Source organism: Camellia sinensis, chromosome 13, assembly GCF_055761805.1.
Source record: "Camellia sinensis isolate YWXY chromosome 13, ASM5576180v1, whole genome shotgun sequence".
NCBI lineage: Eukaryota > Viridiplantae > Streptophyta > Magnoliopsida > Ericales > Theaceae > Camellia > Camellia sinensis.
The window spans coordinates 44090921-44109630 of NC_138973.1; the positions used below are offsets into that span (position 1 = coordinate 44090921).

Genomic DNA, 18710 nt, shown 5'->3' on the forward strand with positions numbered 1-18710 from the left:
TCTTATTAAAATTTAGAATTTAGGGTAGGGGTTCAAAAAAATGGAGGGTCTAAAAATATTAAGTAGGTGTTAATAGCAGTCATTTTTTTATAATAGTAATTGCAAAAAAAATATAAAATAAAAGAATTAACTATAAAAATGTGTATAATAAAAAAATAATTACAGTAGATATAAAAAGTAAATCAATAATTACAAAAAAAAAATGAAATTTACTATTTTAACTCTCTCACATTTGCCTTTAGCTTCTCTCTTTTTGCTCTCACCTATCTCATCCTTCCCAATCGTCCAGGAAGCACAGATACGAAATACAGCAATACAAATATGATAATATGCAAAAATCTGAAAAAGTAGGATACGGATACAGTGGGGATACATTTGTAAAAAAAATATTTTTATAATTTTATTAATGTAAAAAATTATTTTTAATTAACATAGAGCGTTTCTGGTTTAGACTCGACCCATTGTGTATCCCGAACTTGGGTTTCATAGCCTCGTATGGTTGATCATGTCCTTTCTCTCTTATTCTTACTTGAGTTTGACTATTGGGTTGTATCGAGCATGTTTGGAACAGGTTGGTTGCGTAGTTTTCAAACTTTTGTTACCCAGGATTTTGGTCCTCTGCTCGAGCAGGATTTGCAAGCTCTCAGTACTTTTGCAGGTCTGCAAAATTACTAGGAGAGTGTATTCTACGCTCGAGCGATGTTTTCTACGCTCGAGCGAGTGGGCGCTCGAGCGACATTTTCTCGCGCTCGAGCCTTGGTCTATTGTTTACAAAACTACTGGATGCGTGTATTCTGCACTCGAGCGTCACTTCTTGCGCTCGAGCAGAACAACTTATTGTGTCTAACACTCGAGCGTCACTTCTTATGGTTGAGCAGACTGTGTGTATATCAGATCGCAAAAGTGACTTTTTACATCACTTTTCATACTTCTTTTTCCTAAAACTCTAGATCAGGACCTTCTCTCTCTAAAACGCACACTCTCTCTCCCTCTCTCTACATTTTCACCTAGTTCTAATGATCTCTTTACCCACTTGCCTTTGTTAAAAAGAGTGAGCATCTCAAGATCTCCATTTTTATCCGAATAAAGTTGGGTTTGAGCATCTTTGAAGTTTCATCTTTGCTATGCTCGCTATCACTCTTTGAGGTAGGGATTTTCTACACTTTCATATACTTTTTAACTTAGTTATTTGTTGTTGTGTAACTATGGTACGATTTGGGAGTATTTTGGACAAACCTAGGGTTTGGAATTTAAAATCAAAATAAGGGTTTCGAAGTGAATGTGATATAAATAGTTATGGGATTTGAAAATGAGGTTATATCGGAACAAAATAGTTGATTTTGGTATTTGAGTTGATATTTGAGAAAGAGAGAAGTTTGCCTTAAAATGTTTCATATACTTATTTTGTATAAATGAATGAAATTGGCATTATAAATGTGAAATTAGAGGGACGTTGATATAAATGGTGGGGTTGGATATGTATTACCTTACATCTATGGGAATTTGAATGAATTATTTGTCTTGAGATTGAATATCTGTTTAGAAATATCTGTAATGGGCTATCAGTGGAGGATAACTGTAATTGTTGTAGAAATTGCATGAGAATTAGGTGAATTGAAACCATCTATTTTTTTTATTTTTTTTTTTTGAATTCATTGAATATGACAGTGTTTCAATACATTGTATATGTATGATGTTTGGGCGGAGAAATGGGATGTACTCCATGTTTGGGAGGAGATAGGAGATAGACTCCATTGAATTAAGTTGGCTTGTGTATCCAGGGTGAAAGTCCTAAAAAGTATTGTATATACATAGGTGCCAATCTCACGAACGAAATTTTTGTGAAATGGCAAATTTAAGTGTTTTGATAAGGATTGCCTTGAATTGTGAACCATTGAATTGTAGTCTCATTTGGGTTGTCCAGATAATAATGAATGTAGCTCATGAATTGAGATGGAATGAACTGACATGAAACGAATTGAGATATAGAACTTGGCATATCATAATTTTGTGGAATACTAATGATTATATTACAGGCATTGTAAATGCATTTCATACTTATATCTTTATTAAGATCTATATATTGTGTTAGTTTGTTTCTACTGGGCTTTGGCTCATTCTATTTGGGAAAAACTATTTTCAGGTGTTAGTGATATGCCTCCGCCAAGGCAATAGATTGAAGGGATTTGGAGCAAGAGTTTCTATTTTTGTTGTATCTATTTTGTATAGCCAAAGGCTTAAATTTGTGCTGAGTTAGGCTCATTTTTGTTACAATCAAGCAGTGACTTGGAAAGATGTAAGCCACTAAGGCAAATGAATACCTGTGTAACTTCCATTTCTTCTTATATTTGTTTCTCGTGTATATTAAACTCTGATGAATGAAAGCATGTTAATTCCATTATATTTCCGCATTTTAGATGAGTTTTTGTGTTTATTTCTGGGGGCGTGACATAATATATATATATATATATATATATGTATGTTATAAATTTTTTATTTTTTTGCAATATTTAATTAATTAAATACAACATAAAAAATATTTTAAAAAATCTATTATATTTTATTTAATAAAATAACATTTATAAAATTCAAATATAAAACATAAAACCAACTGCCATTAGATGAGGGCAAAAAATAAATAAATGAATAAAGCAGTAGCAAAGTTGAAGACTAAGGTTATTTTTAATTGATATATATATATATATATATGTGTGTGTGTGTGTGTGTGTGTTATGAATGAGATAAAAAAAGAAAAATGCTTGGGAGCACTAATTAGTGCTCCCACTAATTAGGTGGCAGTGGGTCCCGCCATTAATGATGTGATGTTTTGGTCTTGGAGTTGTGTTTTTTTTTTTTTTTACTTTTTTAATGCATTAGTGCTATTAGTGGTGGTGTTTTTAGTGGGATGAATCATTGTTGATAAAAAAAAAGGCAAGGTTATGATTTAGACCATAATAAAAGCAAAACAATAACGGGAGAGGTGAGAGGTCTTCTTCGAGAGGTCTTCGATAGATGCGACTTGGTTCGAGCCCTACCTTGATGAGCTCGTAGTAGTTGGGTCTTCGTTGAATCAAGTTTTGTTCGTGCATCCCTTTGTTGATCGACTTCGCAACTCACGATCGGACTAACGAATGTGTTCGAAGCCTTTGTCTGACTTCATATTTCAATTTGCAGCATTTTATTTGTTCAAATCTGCCATTGCAAAATGAGATTAGGGATTTTTGCTTTAATGTTCTTTTGATTTTGATTTTGAGGATAGGATTTGTGGATTGAGGTTAGGGTTTTGCTTCTTCGAACTATGGTTCTTTTTCTTTTCTATATTCTCAATGTGATTTGTATTATTTTCAATTTAACTTCTTTATTTAAGTTAAACCCACAAAAGTTTTGAAAATTATGTTTTCTGCTCCGTCGTATTTCAAAAGTATCTGGAACGTATCTCCCACGTATCCATGTGTATCCGAGTCGTATCCAAAATTTAATTATTTTTTTTAAACAATGGAATACTTTTTTGCCATATCGAATACATATCCTTACGTATTGGACGCGTATTTTTATTCAATGCGCATATGGCATTTCTACACTATCCATTTTGAAGTATCCGTACTTCATAAGCAGTCATTAATTACATTTTCCTCCCCCTTTTCCACAATCACTAGTCCCATACCAACACCTACCATTCACAACCACTCCCTGTGTCTACTTTTAACTTTTTCTCTCCACCGCCAACACCCAATCTTCTCCCACCTTAGGCTTCCACCTTCACGTAAATATCTAATACTTGAATAACTAATCATAAGTAGAAGTCAAAGTAAAATGATATATACAGTGGCCGTTTATTTTTTGACTAAAAAATAAATAAAAAATTATGTATCATTGGTTAAAAAAAAGTTAAATGTTATATTAATTTTTTATTATAAAAACTAAATTTTTAACAACTTTTTAAACACAATAACCTTTTTTTACTTTTAAAAAAAAAATCAATCCCAATTAGAATTTTGATACAAAATTTACTTAAAGAATGTAATAGTAAAGGTAGTCATGATGTTCATAATAACAAATTTATACTGTATTTTTAAAGGAACTATTACAGTGAGACAAGCCAATATAACAGGAACTATTACAGTGAGACGAGCCAATATAACAATTTTAAATGATCTTTTTATTTGTATATCATTAATGTTATTATTTTTAAAAATAAATTTGTATAGTAGTTAAAAAAAAGAAAAAAAGAATTACATTCAAATAGAAGTTAAGAAAAAAAAATTTATCAACACATAGAGAAATGCAAGTGACTCTTGTACCCCACACCCTCTAATTTGTACTCCACTACAGATATATTTACACTCCTTATGTATTTATAATTTTTTTTTCTAACTCCCACCTATATAGTTTTCTTAACAAAATTTCACTCTTTACAATGAGCTAACCACTAGAGGATTTAAAAAGTTGATTAAAAGTTAATTTTTTATTTTTTTTATAAAAATGTATAAAAAAATAAAAAGATGATATCTTAAAAAAATCAAAAAATCAATTTTTTGACTTTTAACTCAAGTCTCGTTTAGAAATAAATTATTTTATTCATTTTTTAAATTTTTACAAAAAAAATAATAATAATAATAAAACAACTTATAATCACTTTTTAATTTTTTAACTAAAATATAAAATTGATACACGAGGCCTCAATTGTTAAAACGGAAATGAGTCGTAGCTCGACAGGGGAGGCTCGAATTGGCTCGAAAGAGGGAGAGGAGAAAGAGAAGGGAGAGAAGGGAGAGGAAGAACGGAGGGAGGAGATCGTCGCGCAGCACCACCGCCGTCGCCTCGCCGTCGATCGTCGCAGCTTCAAACCGTCGCCGCCGTCGTCGTCGCAGCACCTTTGCTCCTCGCCGATCGTCGCAGCTGGAAGCTCCGCCACCGCCTCGCCCCACCTCCTCCTCCAGCAGATTTTTATGGCCCCCTCCTCCTCCTCCTCCTCCTCCTCCTCCTCCTCCATTCTCTTCTCCCTTCTTCTCCTTCTCTTCTTCTCCCTTCTTCTTCATCTCCTTCTTCGTTCTGCAACAAAAAGACGGAAAAAAGAAAAAAAAAAAAAAATCAATGTCAGACCAAATTTTGAGCCACGAATTTCGAGCTACGTAGCACTACAGTTGTTAAAATGGGCAGTTTCAATTTGGGAGCAGGAGGCAACCACACGTGTACGAACCGAAAAGTAGCAGGTTGTTCTGTCTTTTTATATCAATTAACTAATTAATTTTCGTGTGGTCCATAGTCATAGCACCAGTCGAAACGTATGTGAACTACCTGCTCGTCTTGCCAGCGAGCGCGCTGACCATGCCTCTCGGGCCTCTCGGTATGGTGTACCGGTTTACAGCCTACAATTATTCTGCTATATCAAATTATTCAAATAATATGGCAATAAAATAGTAAAATTTTAAAATTTCTTTCTCAAAAGTTAAAAGATAAAAATATAAGTGTAAATATCATTACTCTAAAATAAAAATTAAAAATATTTTATTGCTGAAAAAATAATGTTGGTAGCAGTGGTGGAACCAGAAAATTAATAGGGTCAAATTAAAATTCTATAATAGTGTAGAATAGCTCGGTGCGGGATAGTGATGTAAGTTTATAATTTTAGTACAAAAAATTGTACATCTAAATTCCTAATCTTAGAAAATAAAGACATATTATTTATAGTACAAATTATTATAAAATCTATTTAATTTTTGTTTGACAGAAAAATATTAAAGAAATGACATTGCTTATAAATGATGTGTTTTGAATGAAAATTATTAAACAGTCTTATAGCATTGCCTACGTAATGCTCAAAGTATGAAAAATCACAAATCACGCTAAATAGTTTGTCAACTGCCTGAAAATAATGAGTTTATTTTATCCAATCTATAAATTTTTTCGCTATATTATTGATTTAAACTATTATATAAATAATATCATATAATATTCTAAAAGTATCAAATAATTACTTATTATGAACAATACAATAAATCCTTCGCAAAAAAAATGTTAAGAAAAAAATATATTTTATATATGACAATAACATACATAAAAACAAAACAATAAAATAAAATAAAAAATTCCAACTAAGGGAGGCACGACCCCTGACCCTTCTATCGCTCCGCCTCTGATTGGTAGAAAGGTTGAAAAATGAAATATACAAATTTGACCTCCTTTTAACCTTTTAGATTGTAGAAAAATTATAGATTTCACATATTTAAAAAAAAAAACAAAATGAAAAGTATTTAAATTTTATCTATTTTATTTTTGACCATCTTCAAGGCAACTTAAAGAAAATGAAAACCACACCAAGTTTGGCTCTGTTTGATTTAATTTTGAAAATCAAATTTTAAAAATAGTATTTTAAAAAAAAGTTTGTAAAATTTAAAATTTTATTTGGTTCTATATTTTGAAAATAATTTTGAGATGCTCTGTAATATTTTGTGTAGTTGAATATATGAGTGTAAGAGAAAAATTGATTGATTGTTATATAGAATGTGAGAGAATGAGAGAGTAGAGAGACAAAAAATAATTGATTAACGTATAAAATGTAAAAGCAGAAAGAAAAAATATATTTTCAAAATTTATAAACTAAACAAATTTTTTGAAATTTTCATTTCAAAAATTAATTTGAAAATATAGTGGTGTTTTGGGAAGTTGGTAAAAAGATAAATTTTTTGACTTTTTTGGCTTTTTAGTGGCTTTTTTAGCTTAAAAAGTTAACTTTTTTGTGACTTTTTTTGTATTTTTTTTTTTGTAAAACGGCTAAAAAGTCAAAAAGTTGATTTTTTTAATATGTTCCCAAACTGTCCCATAACCAAAGACCACCTTTGTTTTTTTATTCAACGACTCAAGGAAATGGAAAGTGTGGTAACTCGAATTGGAGGGTGCTTAAATAGCTCGAATGAGTGTTGACTGAATGTCTGTCTAGATGATCCGGTGAAAGATTATCTATTGCAGTTGTCACTTTTGTTGACTGCGGCTGTCAGTCTTCTCATCGGACGACCGGTCGGATATCCGCCTAGACGATCAACAAGATAAATTTCGAGCTATTTAAACTAATCTCATATTCAAGCTACCAAACATCGTCAACAAAGAAATAAGGGTAAATTACACCAACAGTTCCTATAGTTTGAGATTTGTGTCACTTTGGTCCCTGACTTTTCAATTGTGACACATTTAACCCTAAAATTTGAATCTTGTTCAAAATAAAGACAATTGAAGATGTTATTGGATTTTTCAAGGGCAAATTTGTCAATTTGATAAAAATATAAATTAATTTGATAAAAATAAATGTCAAAAAATTATTTTTAAACTTTTAAAAATTATTTCTACCTACTTAAAATAAAATTATACAAAATTGATAAATCTTTTAGACATTTATTTATTTTTTTACCAAATTAATTTTTATTATGTATTTGGTTGATGATCATGTAAAATTAATTTTTAAAAATTAATCATGTAATTTTTATCAATTTTACATAATTTTATTTTTAATGGGTAGAAATAAGTTTTAAAAATTTTAAAATATTTTTTTAACATTTATTTTTATCAAATTAGTTTATATTTTATCAAATTAACGATTTTACTCTTAAAATTAAACAATGATATGTTTAATTTTCTTTTTTTATACAATATTCAAAATTTAAAATTAAATATATTATAATTAAAAATTTATCTTGTTGGCCAAGTTTGGCTAAACTAAAAAAATACACTTATTTCATCTTTTTATCTTTTTTGGATTAAATCAATCAACATCTCCTCTTTATTTTTTCTATATATAATACAAAAAAAATCAAAAAATACACTTAAATCTTTCCAAACTTGACCTTAGTCATTTGCTCAAGAAATAATCAGTAGCACTTTCTGTCACTCTATTTTTTTCCGCACAGCTGCCCTTCATGATGATTTTTTGTTTTTTTAAGTGTTATTGTATTACTATTCCATTTGTCATGTCATATCATTCATATACATATATATATATATATATATATATATATATATATATGTTAAGATAGTTACTCATTGAAAGTGGGATAATCTATATAATTCATCTTTTTATTTTTTTTCTATCACATCACCTCTTTATTTTTTTTATATATTTTTTCATAAAAAGACAAAAAGTGCACTTTTTTAGAACACTCCAAACCAACCCGAGTCTGTTTGGCTAGATGATTTATGATTAAAATAGTCACAAAAGATAAAATAAGTTATTTTAGTCATAATAAACAAAACATCACATCTAACCCATAATCATTACACTATTCTCTCGTAAAAAAGTCAAAAAATCAAAAAGTCCTTCCCAACCAAACTATTTAACCCAGATTAAATAGTCAAAAAAATAAAAAAAATCAACTCACTCCCCAAACCAACCCTTATGATTATTGTTAGTTGGTGTCACGTCATTGGTTTTGTTTTGTTTTAGGTATGATTTGTTTTTTTGATTTTTTACTTATTAAAATATATATATATATATATATAAAATAAATAAGTGATATAATTTAAATAAATTATTATTATTATTTTTTTTTTATGTATCCAAAACAAGCCTTAACCAGAGGACTAAAATTTGTTTGATTGAGGGGTTTTGAGAAGTTGATAAAAATTTGATTTTTTAATTTTTTTAATAATTTTTTAGCAAAAAATCTAATTTTTTAGTATTTTAGAAAACTAGAAAGCTTGATAAAAAACTAAAAAATTGACTTTTTACTATGTTGTCAAATTGCTCCTAAATGGTCGGTCTTGAATCTTGATATTACTCCTGTCATTTAAATGTTGAATTGAATTCCATAAGACCAATATGTCAAGTAATATATGAGGGGTTATTTGGAGTGTCTTAAATAAGTGTACTTTTTATTTTTTTTAAACTAAAAAATTGAGGAAAAAAAATATGGATGTTTGGGTTACTTTATTATTTTTTTATGAAAAAATGTTTAATAAAAAATTGTATAAATAAAGTATATAGGGGAAGAAAGTTGAGTAGGTTGTACGGTGTCTTACGCAACAAATTATTACCTCCTTCGGGGCAAAGTGTTTGGACAGTGATGGTCGGTCCGTGGGGGCCACCACAGGTCCCATTTTAATAATCTGAACCATTCAATATGTACAACTCGTCGAGTATTATATGTCTGTAAAAAATCACATTGATCGGATATCGATAGCTATATGATCGGATTAGTTTTTTTTTTTCAACAGTTAACTATCACACCATCCGTTTTGTTTATATAAAACTCATTTTATCATATAGTTAACGATGTCCGATCAATGTGATTTTTTACAAATATATAGTACTCGACGAGTTCTACATATTGAACGGTTCGGATTATCAAAATGGAACCCTTAGTGGGCCCCCAAGGACCCAACATTACCATTAAACTTTGTGGCTTTACATGTGTAATTTTTTTTTTTGTCCAAAAAGTGTATGACCTGCTTTTCTGCTGGGATAGTACGGCTGACAGTGTAATTCAAACTTTTGTATTACAAAAATGTATAAAATATTTTTTTAATATTTTTTATTTGTGAATAGTAATGACTTTTTTACTTTTTGTGTAACTTTTTGACTTTTTGAATTTTTTAAAAGTTGCTAAACCTGGCCTTATTAAGGGTGATTATTTAGTATTCTCGGTGTATGAACATGTGGTATTCTATAAGATTTTGATTAGTAGAGAGGAATAAGGACTCACGATTTATTTTGAAGATGAGAGAGTAATATAAGAATTAAGTAATTGGTGATTGTTTTAGAGTATGACTAAGTAGTTTTTCGGAATTATTAAATAATCTCCCATCTAGTATAATGAAATGAAGTAATTATTTTTATATTTGATTAATTAAAAAAATACATTATAAATAAAAAAATTTAGAGGATCAAGTTATCAACTACGCATGCATTAGGACATTACTTCACTTGTACCGTTCTGATTTAAGTAAGTTTGGCCTATTTTGAGACGAGGGTGAGAAGTAAGTTTTTTGCTTTGAAGGTGACGTTTGGAAAGTGGGTTGGTTTTTTAATTTTTTAATTTTTTTGATTATTTTAGCCTAGGTTAATAGCTTGGGAAGGATTTTTTGACTTTTTTTGACTTTTTTTGTTAGAGAAAAGTGTAATGATTATGGGTTAAATGTGATGTTTTGTTGTGGCTAAAATAACCTTTTTTGTCTTTTATGGCTAAAATAGCCCAAAACTTATCCAAACCCACTTGTCAAACCATGCCTAACTAAGTTTTTTGCGACAAATTATTTGGAAAATTGGTAAAAAATTACTTTTGGTTTTTTTGATTAATATTTATTTATGATATCAAATCACAATAAAATGACTAAACTACCCTCATTAATTTAAAATATTTACAACTTCAATCATTAAATATTTACAACTTCAATCATGTAACACATTTTGACTCGTGAAAGGTAGAATTATAATTTTAACAGTAACTAAAAACCAACTTTTCAAATAAAAAAAATGTAAAAAAGTCAACTTTTAACTTTTGTTACAAATCAAAAAAATGTTACTAAAAGCCAACTTTCCAAAATAGTACTTTTTGTGCATAAAAATTAAACACAAAATATGATGGGCTTCTTTGGTTTGTTTTTGAAAGAGTTGTTTTTGAAAAAAAATTTGGAGAGTTTAGAAATTTTTTTGGTTTGTTTGGTTGTATATTTTGGAAGAGTTATTTTTTTAAGAGTTTGGGATGATTTGATAGTTTGGGAGAATTTGAGTAGATATGTGTAAGAGAAAAAGTGATTGAGAAGGAGAGAGGAGAGAGGAGAGAGAAAAACTGATTGATTGATGCGTAAGAGAGAGAGTGATTTTGAATTTTTTTTAAGAAAAACTCAAACTAAACAATTTTTTAAAATTTTTTTCTAAAACTCATCTCTCAAATGCAAACTATCTCTCATAAAGGATGGAACCCACATGTGTGGGACCTATATATGAGATCTACTCCAATAAAAGAGTTGTCTCTCATTCTGTATTAGTTTATGTAATTTTAACATTACTGGATTTGATCATAAAAACGACAGGAGTGGTGGGCTTCAATGCACCTGATGTTTTCTCGGCACAGTGTCACACCAAAGCTTTGCATGGCCGCAAACAGCTCTGTTTGAAGAACAGCCAAGCGGACAAGCCGACGAAAACGGCCCATGCGTTTTGTAACTCAACTCAACTTACATAGCGCGTGTACTTTACTCTTCCCAACGTGATAAAGCTCTTTGTTACCTTACCTCTTTCGAGAGTGAATTTTAACTTATTTTAATTTGAGAATTTTTGTTAAATTATTTGAGATATTTTTGTTTATAATTTATTAGATATAAATAATTTAAATGAGTTAAAAAAATTAATTATATATGTAAATCAAAACACAAAACATGCAGCGGAATAAAGTGTTTAGATCATACCTCGTTTGATCTAAAACCTCGTGGATAAATCACGTGCTTCCATACTCAATCAATCAATCCCAGCAGTGGGGTGATATTACAATGGTGAATATCACCCACACAAACCACAGTGTAAAATGACTTTTATCGTTATTTTTTTTGGGAGAGAGTCAGTTTTTTTTGGTAGAAAACAAAACCTACGTTGTTTTCTATCTTGGTTACCCATAACCATATATCAGATATATATTATATTTATCTCATTTATCCATTGGTTAAATGAGATAATATCTGATATCTATATCATCTATCCATATCATGATATGATAGATATATATCCTGAGTGGCTCATCCAAATAGGTTTGAATTTAAATTCAAAACCCATTTGGATGAGGTTCAAAAGGTTCTAAGGGTCATGCCACATGGGCGCCCAATTTCTAACATATAAAAATTGGGAGTTTTGATTTAAAAAAATTTTACTAAATAAAATTAATGTCTTATTTAGTAACTCGTAAAACAATAATTTAAGAAAAAAAAATTAAATATTTAGACAAATAAAAAATTAAAAGACATGTTAAATGAATCGTTTTTATCTTCCACTTACCTAATTAAATAAGTTAATATATTTTATTTGTAATTTTTTTTAGTTATGTAAACAATTCATAATACTATGTAAACTATGATTTTTTAAACTACTAAATAATAAGTCAATTTAAAAATGCACAGTTGATTATGTGCAAGCAGTAATCAATTATTCATTTTAAATTTATAAATTTAAACATGAATGTTGGTTTACATTAATTTTTTTTTTAATGTAGATAGAAGAGGAAAAAAGTTAAAAAAATCAAATTTTAAAACAAAAAACTTGGATAATTTGAAAGAAAAAAAATTAAAATATCAAAATCTAAAATCAGAATATTTACATAGGAACAATTGAACCATGAAATAATACATTCAAATCATGTAAACTGTATGTTTTATATAATAATATAACAATATAGATAGTTTATGTGAATTCAGGTGCGACTAAAGCGCGTGGTGGTAGCAATGGTGTGAAGTTGAGTTAGGTAGACACTTTCCTCTGGTTAATGATAACTTGACATTGACATAAGTTAACCATAGTTAATGAAGTATGATGTTGCAGCTCACTGTTGTGTGTTCTTACACTCATCACCACCGGCAGTGGCGCCCATAGAGAGAGAGAGAGAGAGAGAGAGAGAGAATCAAATTCAAATGCGATAAATGGACAATCCCTTTACTCTCATATGTGGATGATAAGAAAAGAAATGACATTTTGCACAAATTAAAAAGAAAAATAAAAAGAAAAGGAAAGAAAGTAAAAGGGTCTTTGATGCCATTGTTGAACTTTGTGTGTTTGAGAGAGAGAGAGAGAGAGAGGAATCTTTGTGGTATATAGGGTGAGAATCTTTGAAATTTTTAATCACACTACTCTCACTTTCTCTACCTTGAAAGGGTAAGCTAAGCTCTCAAATCTTGCTACAGCGAAGGCCACTCTTTTCTTCTCTGTTTTGCATACCTACTTACTGCTACTTTTATGTAACAGTTCTCACAAACATGTTCTCAGTTTTTAACATGTTCCATGCTTCCATTCTCTCTCTCTCTCTCTCTCTCTCTCTCTCTCTCTCCAATCTCTTTTTGTTTGATTGATTATGCATTTCAATATGTGTGGCTATTGGGATAGATTTTTTTTCTTGGACCTTCTCAATCTTAGTTGTTTATTTGGGTTTCTATCGATTGAATCCTGGAGGTAATTTTTTTTTTTTCTTTTTTGGTGTCACTTTTGGGCTGTATTATGTTAAATTTTGCTTCTGGGTAGTGTTTGTTTATATAATTTCTCAATTTCTTCTGTACTGGATTCTACTCCTGGGTATTTTTCCAAATTTTAATACTACTCTAATCTAACCCTTCAGTACTGTTCAGAATTTTCCTGGGTTTTGCCCAATTTTTTGTTGTTATCATTGATCTATGGTTTCTCTATCAGAGCGAGAGTCCACAAATTGAATCCTTTTGCAAGTTTAGGTTTTTGAATTTCAGAAAAAGCAGCAGATTCTGGGAATCTTTTTCTGGGTTTACCTTGAATAGATATTATTAGATGTATCTACATGTGCTGGAATTTTTATGATTTACTATGTGGAGTATTTGTATGATTTAGTTTAATCTGAAGGATTTGAACCTTTTTTTTTTTCGTTTTGATTCTAGCTTGTCTTGGGGTTTTTGCAGAACTTGATTGTATTTATTGGATAAAAAGGGAGCCACGTTGGCGTATAGCTATTCTCTGTAGGATTGAGTATACCCATATTCGATAATGGTTTCAAGGTCTTATTCCAACCTCTTGGATCTTACTTCTTCTGAATCCCCAAGATTGGGTCGAGGGGCAAAGAAGCTCTCTCGAGTGGCAACTGTTGCTGGGGTGTTATCTGAACTAGATGATGAAAATAGCAATAGCGTTGGTTCTGATGCTCCCTCTTCCGATTCTCAAGAGCGAATGATCATTGTAGGCAACCAACTTCCACTCCGTGCACATCGAAGATCAGATAGTGATGGAGGAGGATGGAATTTCAGTTGGGATGAGGACTCCCTACTTTTACAACTCAAAGATGGTCTTGGAGAAGATGTAGAAGTTATCTATGTTGGTTCACTTAAGGAAGAAATTGATCTGAATGAACAAGATGAGGTGGCACAAACCTTGCTTGAAACTTTCAAATGTGTCCCGGCTTTTATCCCTCCTGAACTCTTTAGTAAATTCTATCATGGGTTTTGTAAGCAGCATTTGTGGCCTTTATTCCACTATATGCTTCCTCTATCACCGGAACTTGGTGGGAGGTTTGACCGGTCACTTTGGCAAGCTTATGTCTCTGTGAACAAGATATTTGCCGATAAGGTTATGGAGGTGATCAGCCCTGATGATGATTTTGTATGGGTTCATGACTACCATTTGATGGTTTTGCCAACATTTTTGAGGAAAAGGTTTAATGGGGTGAAGCTTGGGTTCTTTCTCCATAGTCCGTTCCCATCATCTGAAATATACCGTACACTACCTGTCAGAGTTGAACTTCTCCGTGCACTCCTCAACTCTGATCTTATAGGCTTCCATACTTTCGACTACGCACGACACTTCCTTTCTTGTTGCAGTAGAATGCTTGGCGTTTCTTCTCAATCCAAGAGAGGTTACATTGGGCTTGAATACTATGGTCGAACTGTAAGCATTAAGATTCTCCCCGTTGGGATTCACATGGGTCAGCTTCAATCTGTGCTGGATCTTCCTGAGACTGAATCAAAAGTTGCGGAGTTGCGTGATAAGTTTAGGGGTCAGACAGTTTTGCTTGGGGTTGATGACATGGACATCTTTAAAGGGATAAGCTTAAAACTATTAGCTTTTGAACAGTTGCTAATTCAGCATCCTGATAAGAGGGGTAAAGTTGTTTTGATTCAAATCGCAAACCCTGCAAGGGGGCGAGGGAGAGATGTCCAGGAGGTCCAATCTGAAACTTATGCAACAGTAAGCAGGATTAATAGAGATTTCAGGCGGCCAGGATATGATCCAGTGGTTTTGATTGATACCACACTTCAATTCTACGAGCGGATTGCTTATTATGCAATTGCAGAGTGCTGCCTTGTGACCGCTGTGAGAGATGGGATGAATCTTATACCCTACGAATATGTCATATGCCGACAAGGAAATGAGAAGATAGACGATACATTGGGTGTAAACCCATCAGCACAGAAGAAAAGCATGCTGGTGGTTTCAGAGTTTATTGGGTGCTCTCCTTCTCTCAGTGGTGCAATCCGTGTTAACCCATGGAACATTGATTCTGTGGCTGATGCTATGGATTCTGCCTTAATTGTCTCCGAGGCAGAGAAGCAGTTGCGGCATGAGAAACACTATAGGTATGTGAGTACACACGATGTTGCATATTGGGCACATAGCTTTTTGCAAGATCTTGAAAGGGCGTGCAGAGATCATATCAGGAGGAGATGCTGGGGTATTGGTTTTGGATTAAGTTTCCGTGTTATTGCTTTGGATCCAAGCTTTAGGAAGCTTTCAGTTGAGCATATTGTTTCAGCATATAAAAGGACCAAGAACCGAGCAATCCTATTGGATTATGATGGTACGATGATGGTGCAAAGTTCAATCAGCACCACTCCTAAGGCAGAGGCTATTGCAATTTTAAAAAGCTTATGCAGAGACCCCAAGAATGTGGTCTTCCTTGCTAGCGGGAAGAACAAAGAATCTTTATCTGAATGGTTTTCATCATGTGAAAGGCTTGGAATTGCAGCAGAGCATGGTTATTTTGTGAGGTAGACGCCTTTACCCTGACCTCATCTTGGAAATTTCATTTATATTTCCTGCTTGAAATTGTAATAATAATCTCAAATTCTTAAGCATGTTATTATTTTAAGACTATGTTCAATTGCATGAAAAATTATAAAGTAATAGGAATCCCAACAATAAATTTTGCAAAACAGAAAGGAAATTCTAGAAAAACTTAATGAAAACATATATGAATACTTCAATGGATACTTCAACAGAACATATTGGATGCTTAATTGCAACTTAACAAGAAATAATAAGGAAACTAATGAGGACACTTGTAAATCACTTTTGAAAACACTTGGGATGATATGGATGAATAAGAAACATATTTGTAAGTTTCTTTGGAGTAGTTTTCATAAGAGTTTCCAAATAGTTTCTGCAAAGCGTTGTCTTAGTTTTTCTTAGTTCCTTTTGAGTTTCCCTTCAGTTTCTTGCCTATATTGGATATGTTTAGCAAAAGTATCATAAATGATTCTCTTAAAATAGTATTGTACCTCTATAAGAAGCACACTTCCACGAAAGTCTGTTCGCCCACCTCAAAGAGAGCTTCCTTCACAAATGAAGGCATATGCTTGGCTTTTCTTTTCTTTTATTATTTTTTTAGTGGTATCTTATAATGTGAATGCCATATTTGACCAAAGGCGGCAACTTGCTTATGCACTCAATGGTGTATTTTGACAAAGAACTTGTAACTATGGAAATTTGAAATTGTACGGAAAACATTTCCGAGTGTTTATTTGTTATCTTCATCTCCCTATTGAAGCCTATTTGAGTTGTATTATATTTCAGGCCCAATCATGATGCAGACTGGGAAACTTGTGTTGCTGTCCCAGATTTTTATTGGAAACAGATTGCAGAGCCAGTAATGCAATTATACATGGAAACAACAGATGGTTCTACCATAGAGGCCAAAGAGAGTGCACTTGTTTGGAATTACCAGTATGCAGATCCTGATTTTGGCTCTTGTCAGGCTAAGGAGCTTCTAGACCACCTCGAAAGTGTTCTTGCCAATGAACCAGTTTCTGTTAAGAGCGGCCAACACATTGTAGAAGTTAAACCTCAGGTAAGTAGTACAAGTGCTGTTTTCTAGCAGTATAATCACAATAATCATCAGTTCCGTACAGTTCCCTATTTTATCATTTTCACCCCTAAGTTGATCTCTATAATAATGACGTTTAAGATTCTTTGAAAGGTGTGCTTTTGCTTCATTAATTATATCATTTTTAGAGTCTGTCATTTTTGAGTTAGGATTTTCGTATCTGGTTGGAACAAAATTAAATGCATTATTAAAAATTTTAACGTGATTCTCTGGAACAGTGTGTTATTATAGTAAAGCTTTTTGTCAGTTTTATTATTTGTAACTTTGACATTTTTTTCATTTTATCTTCAGAAAATATTCATTGAAGTGATGGATGATGAATATCTAATGTTTATTTTCCACTGTTAGTTATTTATTACTTCTAATACGACCTTTGGGTTGGGTACCTAATGATTGTGTGGCTTGTTTTGGGGCCATACTCTTGGTGTTCTCTCTCTCTCTCTCTCTCTCTCTCTCTCTCTCTCTCTCTCTCTCTCTCTCTCTCTCTCTCACTAGTGCACAAACAAACACAATTTATCTTACATCTCTAACCTTATACCACCATACTAGTAATCTGCTAACTCAATCTCACCGTGTTCATAATCCCACTCAACCTAATCCGGTAAACAAACATATGGGCATCGTACATCTGCTTAGTATTCCATGAACTTACTACCCACACGCACATGTTGGAAAACAAAGGTGAGACACAATTTGATTTGAATGTCATAAGTTTAATTGACATCAGGGTAAATGAACATCTGCTTAGTATTCCATTCTACATCGAAGAAGACTTGACGATGAACACTATTTGATGGGCTAAAAAGTGTAGCTGATGCTAATGGCTGAGTTTTAGGAAGACTTGCAATGATGATTATAGTGATTGTGGATTCTCAAATTTTTCCTTCTGTATCCTTGACCCTTTGAAGATAATTATCAATTCCGACAATGCATTATAAGACTGCATGACATTCTTTTTAGCACTTTAAGTAGAAGGGTAATTCAGAATTTGTTAGGCTTGTGCTCCAAGTCTTACATATGACATGTTTTTTGTTATTTCTCTACAGGGTGTCAACAAGGGTCTTGTAGCAGAACGCCTCCTAGTCACAATGCGAGAGAAGGGCATGCTTCCAGATTTTGTACTTTGTATTGGTGACGATAGGTCAGACGAGGACATGTTTGAGGTGATAAGGAGTGCCATGGTGGGACCCTCGCTCTCACCAGTTGCTGAAGTGTTTGCGTGCACTGTTGGCCAGAAACCAAGCAAGGCCAAGTACTACTTGGATGATACAACTGAGATATTGAGAATGTTGCAGGGCCTCGCTGCTGCTTCTGAGCAGTCATCTAGAAGCATTTCTTCCCAAGCTTCGCAACGAGTAATCATTGACAGAGAATAAATGGAGATCTCTGTGGTTTGGTTTGGTTTGGTTTGGTTTGATTTGATATATTGGGTTGCCATTGCAAAAAGATCCCATCTTGTATTTTCTGGTGGGTGGATGGGGGGTTGAATTTGATGATTTGAAGTTTATTTTATTTTGTTTTTCTGTGATTATGTAGGTTCTTGAAGTTTGATCTGGCTGTTATTGGGAAGTGTGTGTAGTGTCTGTTCCTAGTAGATTTTACTGTTAAGGTTCAAGCTATTGTAGCATCATTTAAAGGCATTGCTATTGGTCTGAACTTGCATGCAAACTCATACTTGAGAGCCCGAACAAGGCATTCGTGGTAATTTGAAGGCTCCATTTGTACATGAAAAACAGGGGGAAGGAAAGACACTTGAGATGGTTTGCTTTCAGAGCAACAATTTTTGGGTATTTGTAATTCTTTTCCTTTCCTTGGCTCCTTTCAATCATAATCCAAATGGACGCCAAAAGATTGGCTTGGCTGTTGTGTTGTTTAGGATTAAAATTTCAATATCGTGGTGAT

The 18710-nt window shown here is 32.2% G+C and overlaps 1 protein-coding gene across 2 annotated transcripts; it reads left to right on the forward strand.

Moving 5' to 3' along the window:
- Nucleotides 1–12497: 12497 nt before the first annotated feature.
- LOC114319424 (alpha,alpha-trehalose-phosphate synthase [UDP-forming] 5-like) lies at nucleotides 12498–18448 on the forward strand. 2 transcript variants are annotated; one of them, XM_028266437.2, is made up of 4 exons: nucleotides 12498–12847; nucleotides 13615–15693; nucleotides 16499–16772; nucleotides 17855–18448. In XM_028266437.2, the coding sequence occupies exons 2-4, from the start codon at nucleotides 13700–13702 to the stop codon at nucleotides 18182–18184; spliced, it is 2598 nt and encodes an 865-aa protein (XP_028122238.2). In that variant the 5' UTR covers nucleotides 12498–12847; nucleotides 13615–13699; the 3' UTR covers nucleotides 18185–18448. The 2 variants fall into 2 exon arrangements, with proteins under 2 accessions (XP_028122238.2, XP_082758245.1); XM_082902119.1 differs by having other exon boundaries at nucleotides 12567–13141.
- Nucleotides 18449–18710: the final 262 nt, after the last annotated feature.

Coding starts and splice junctions, on each gene's coding strand:
- LOC114319424 (XM_028266437.2), top strand. CDS start 13,700: ATGGTTTCAAGGTCTTATTCCAACCTCTTGGATCTTACTTCTTCTGAA. Junction 15,694..16,498: donor GAGCATGGTTATTTTGTGAG/GTAGACGCCTTT, acceptor ATTATATTTCAG/GCCCAATCATGATGCAGACT. Junction 16,773..17,854: donor TTGTAGAAGTTAAACCTCAG/GTAAGTAGTACA, acceptor ATTTCTCTACAG/GGTGTCAACAAGGGTCTTGT.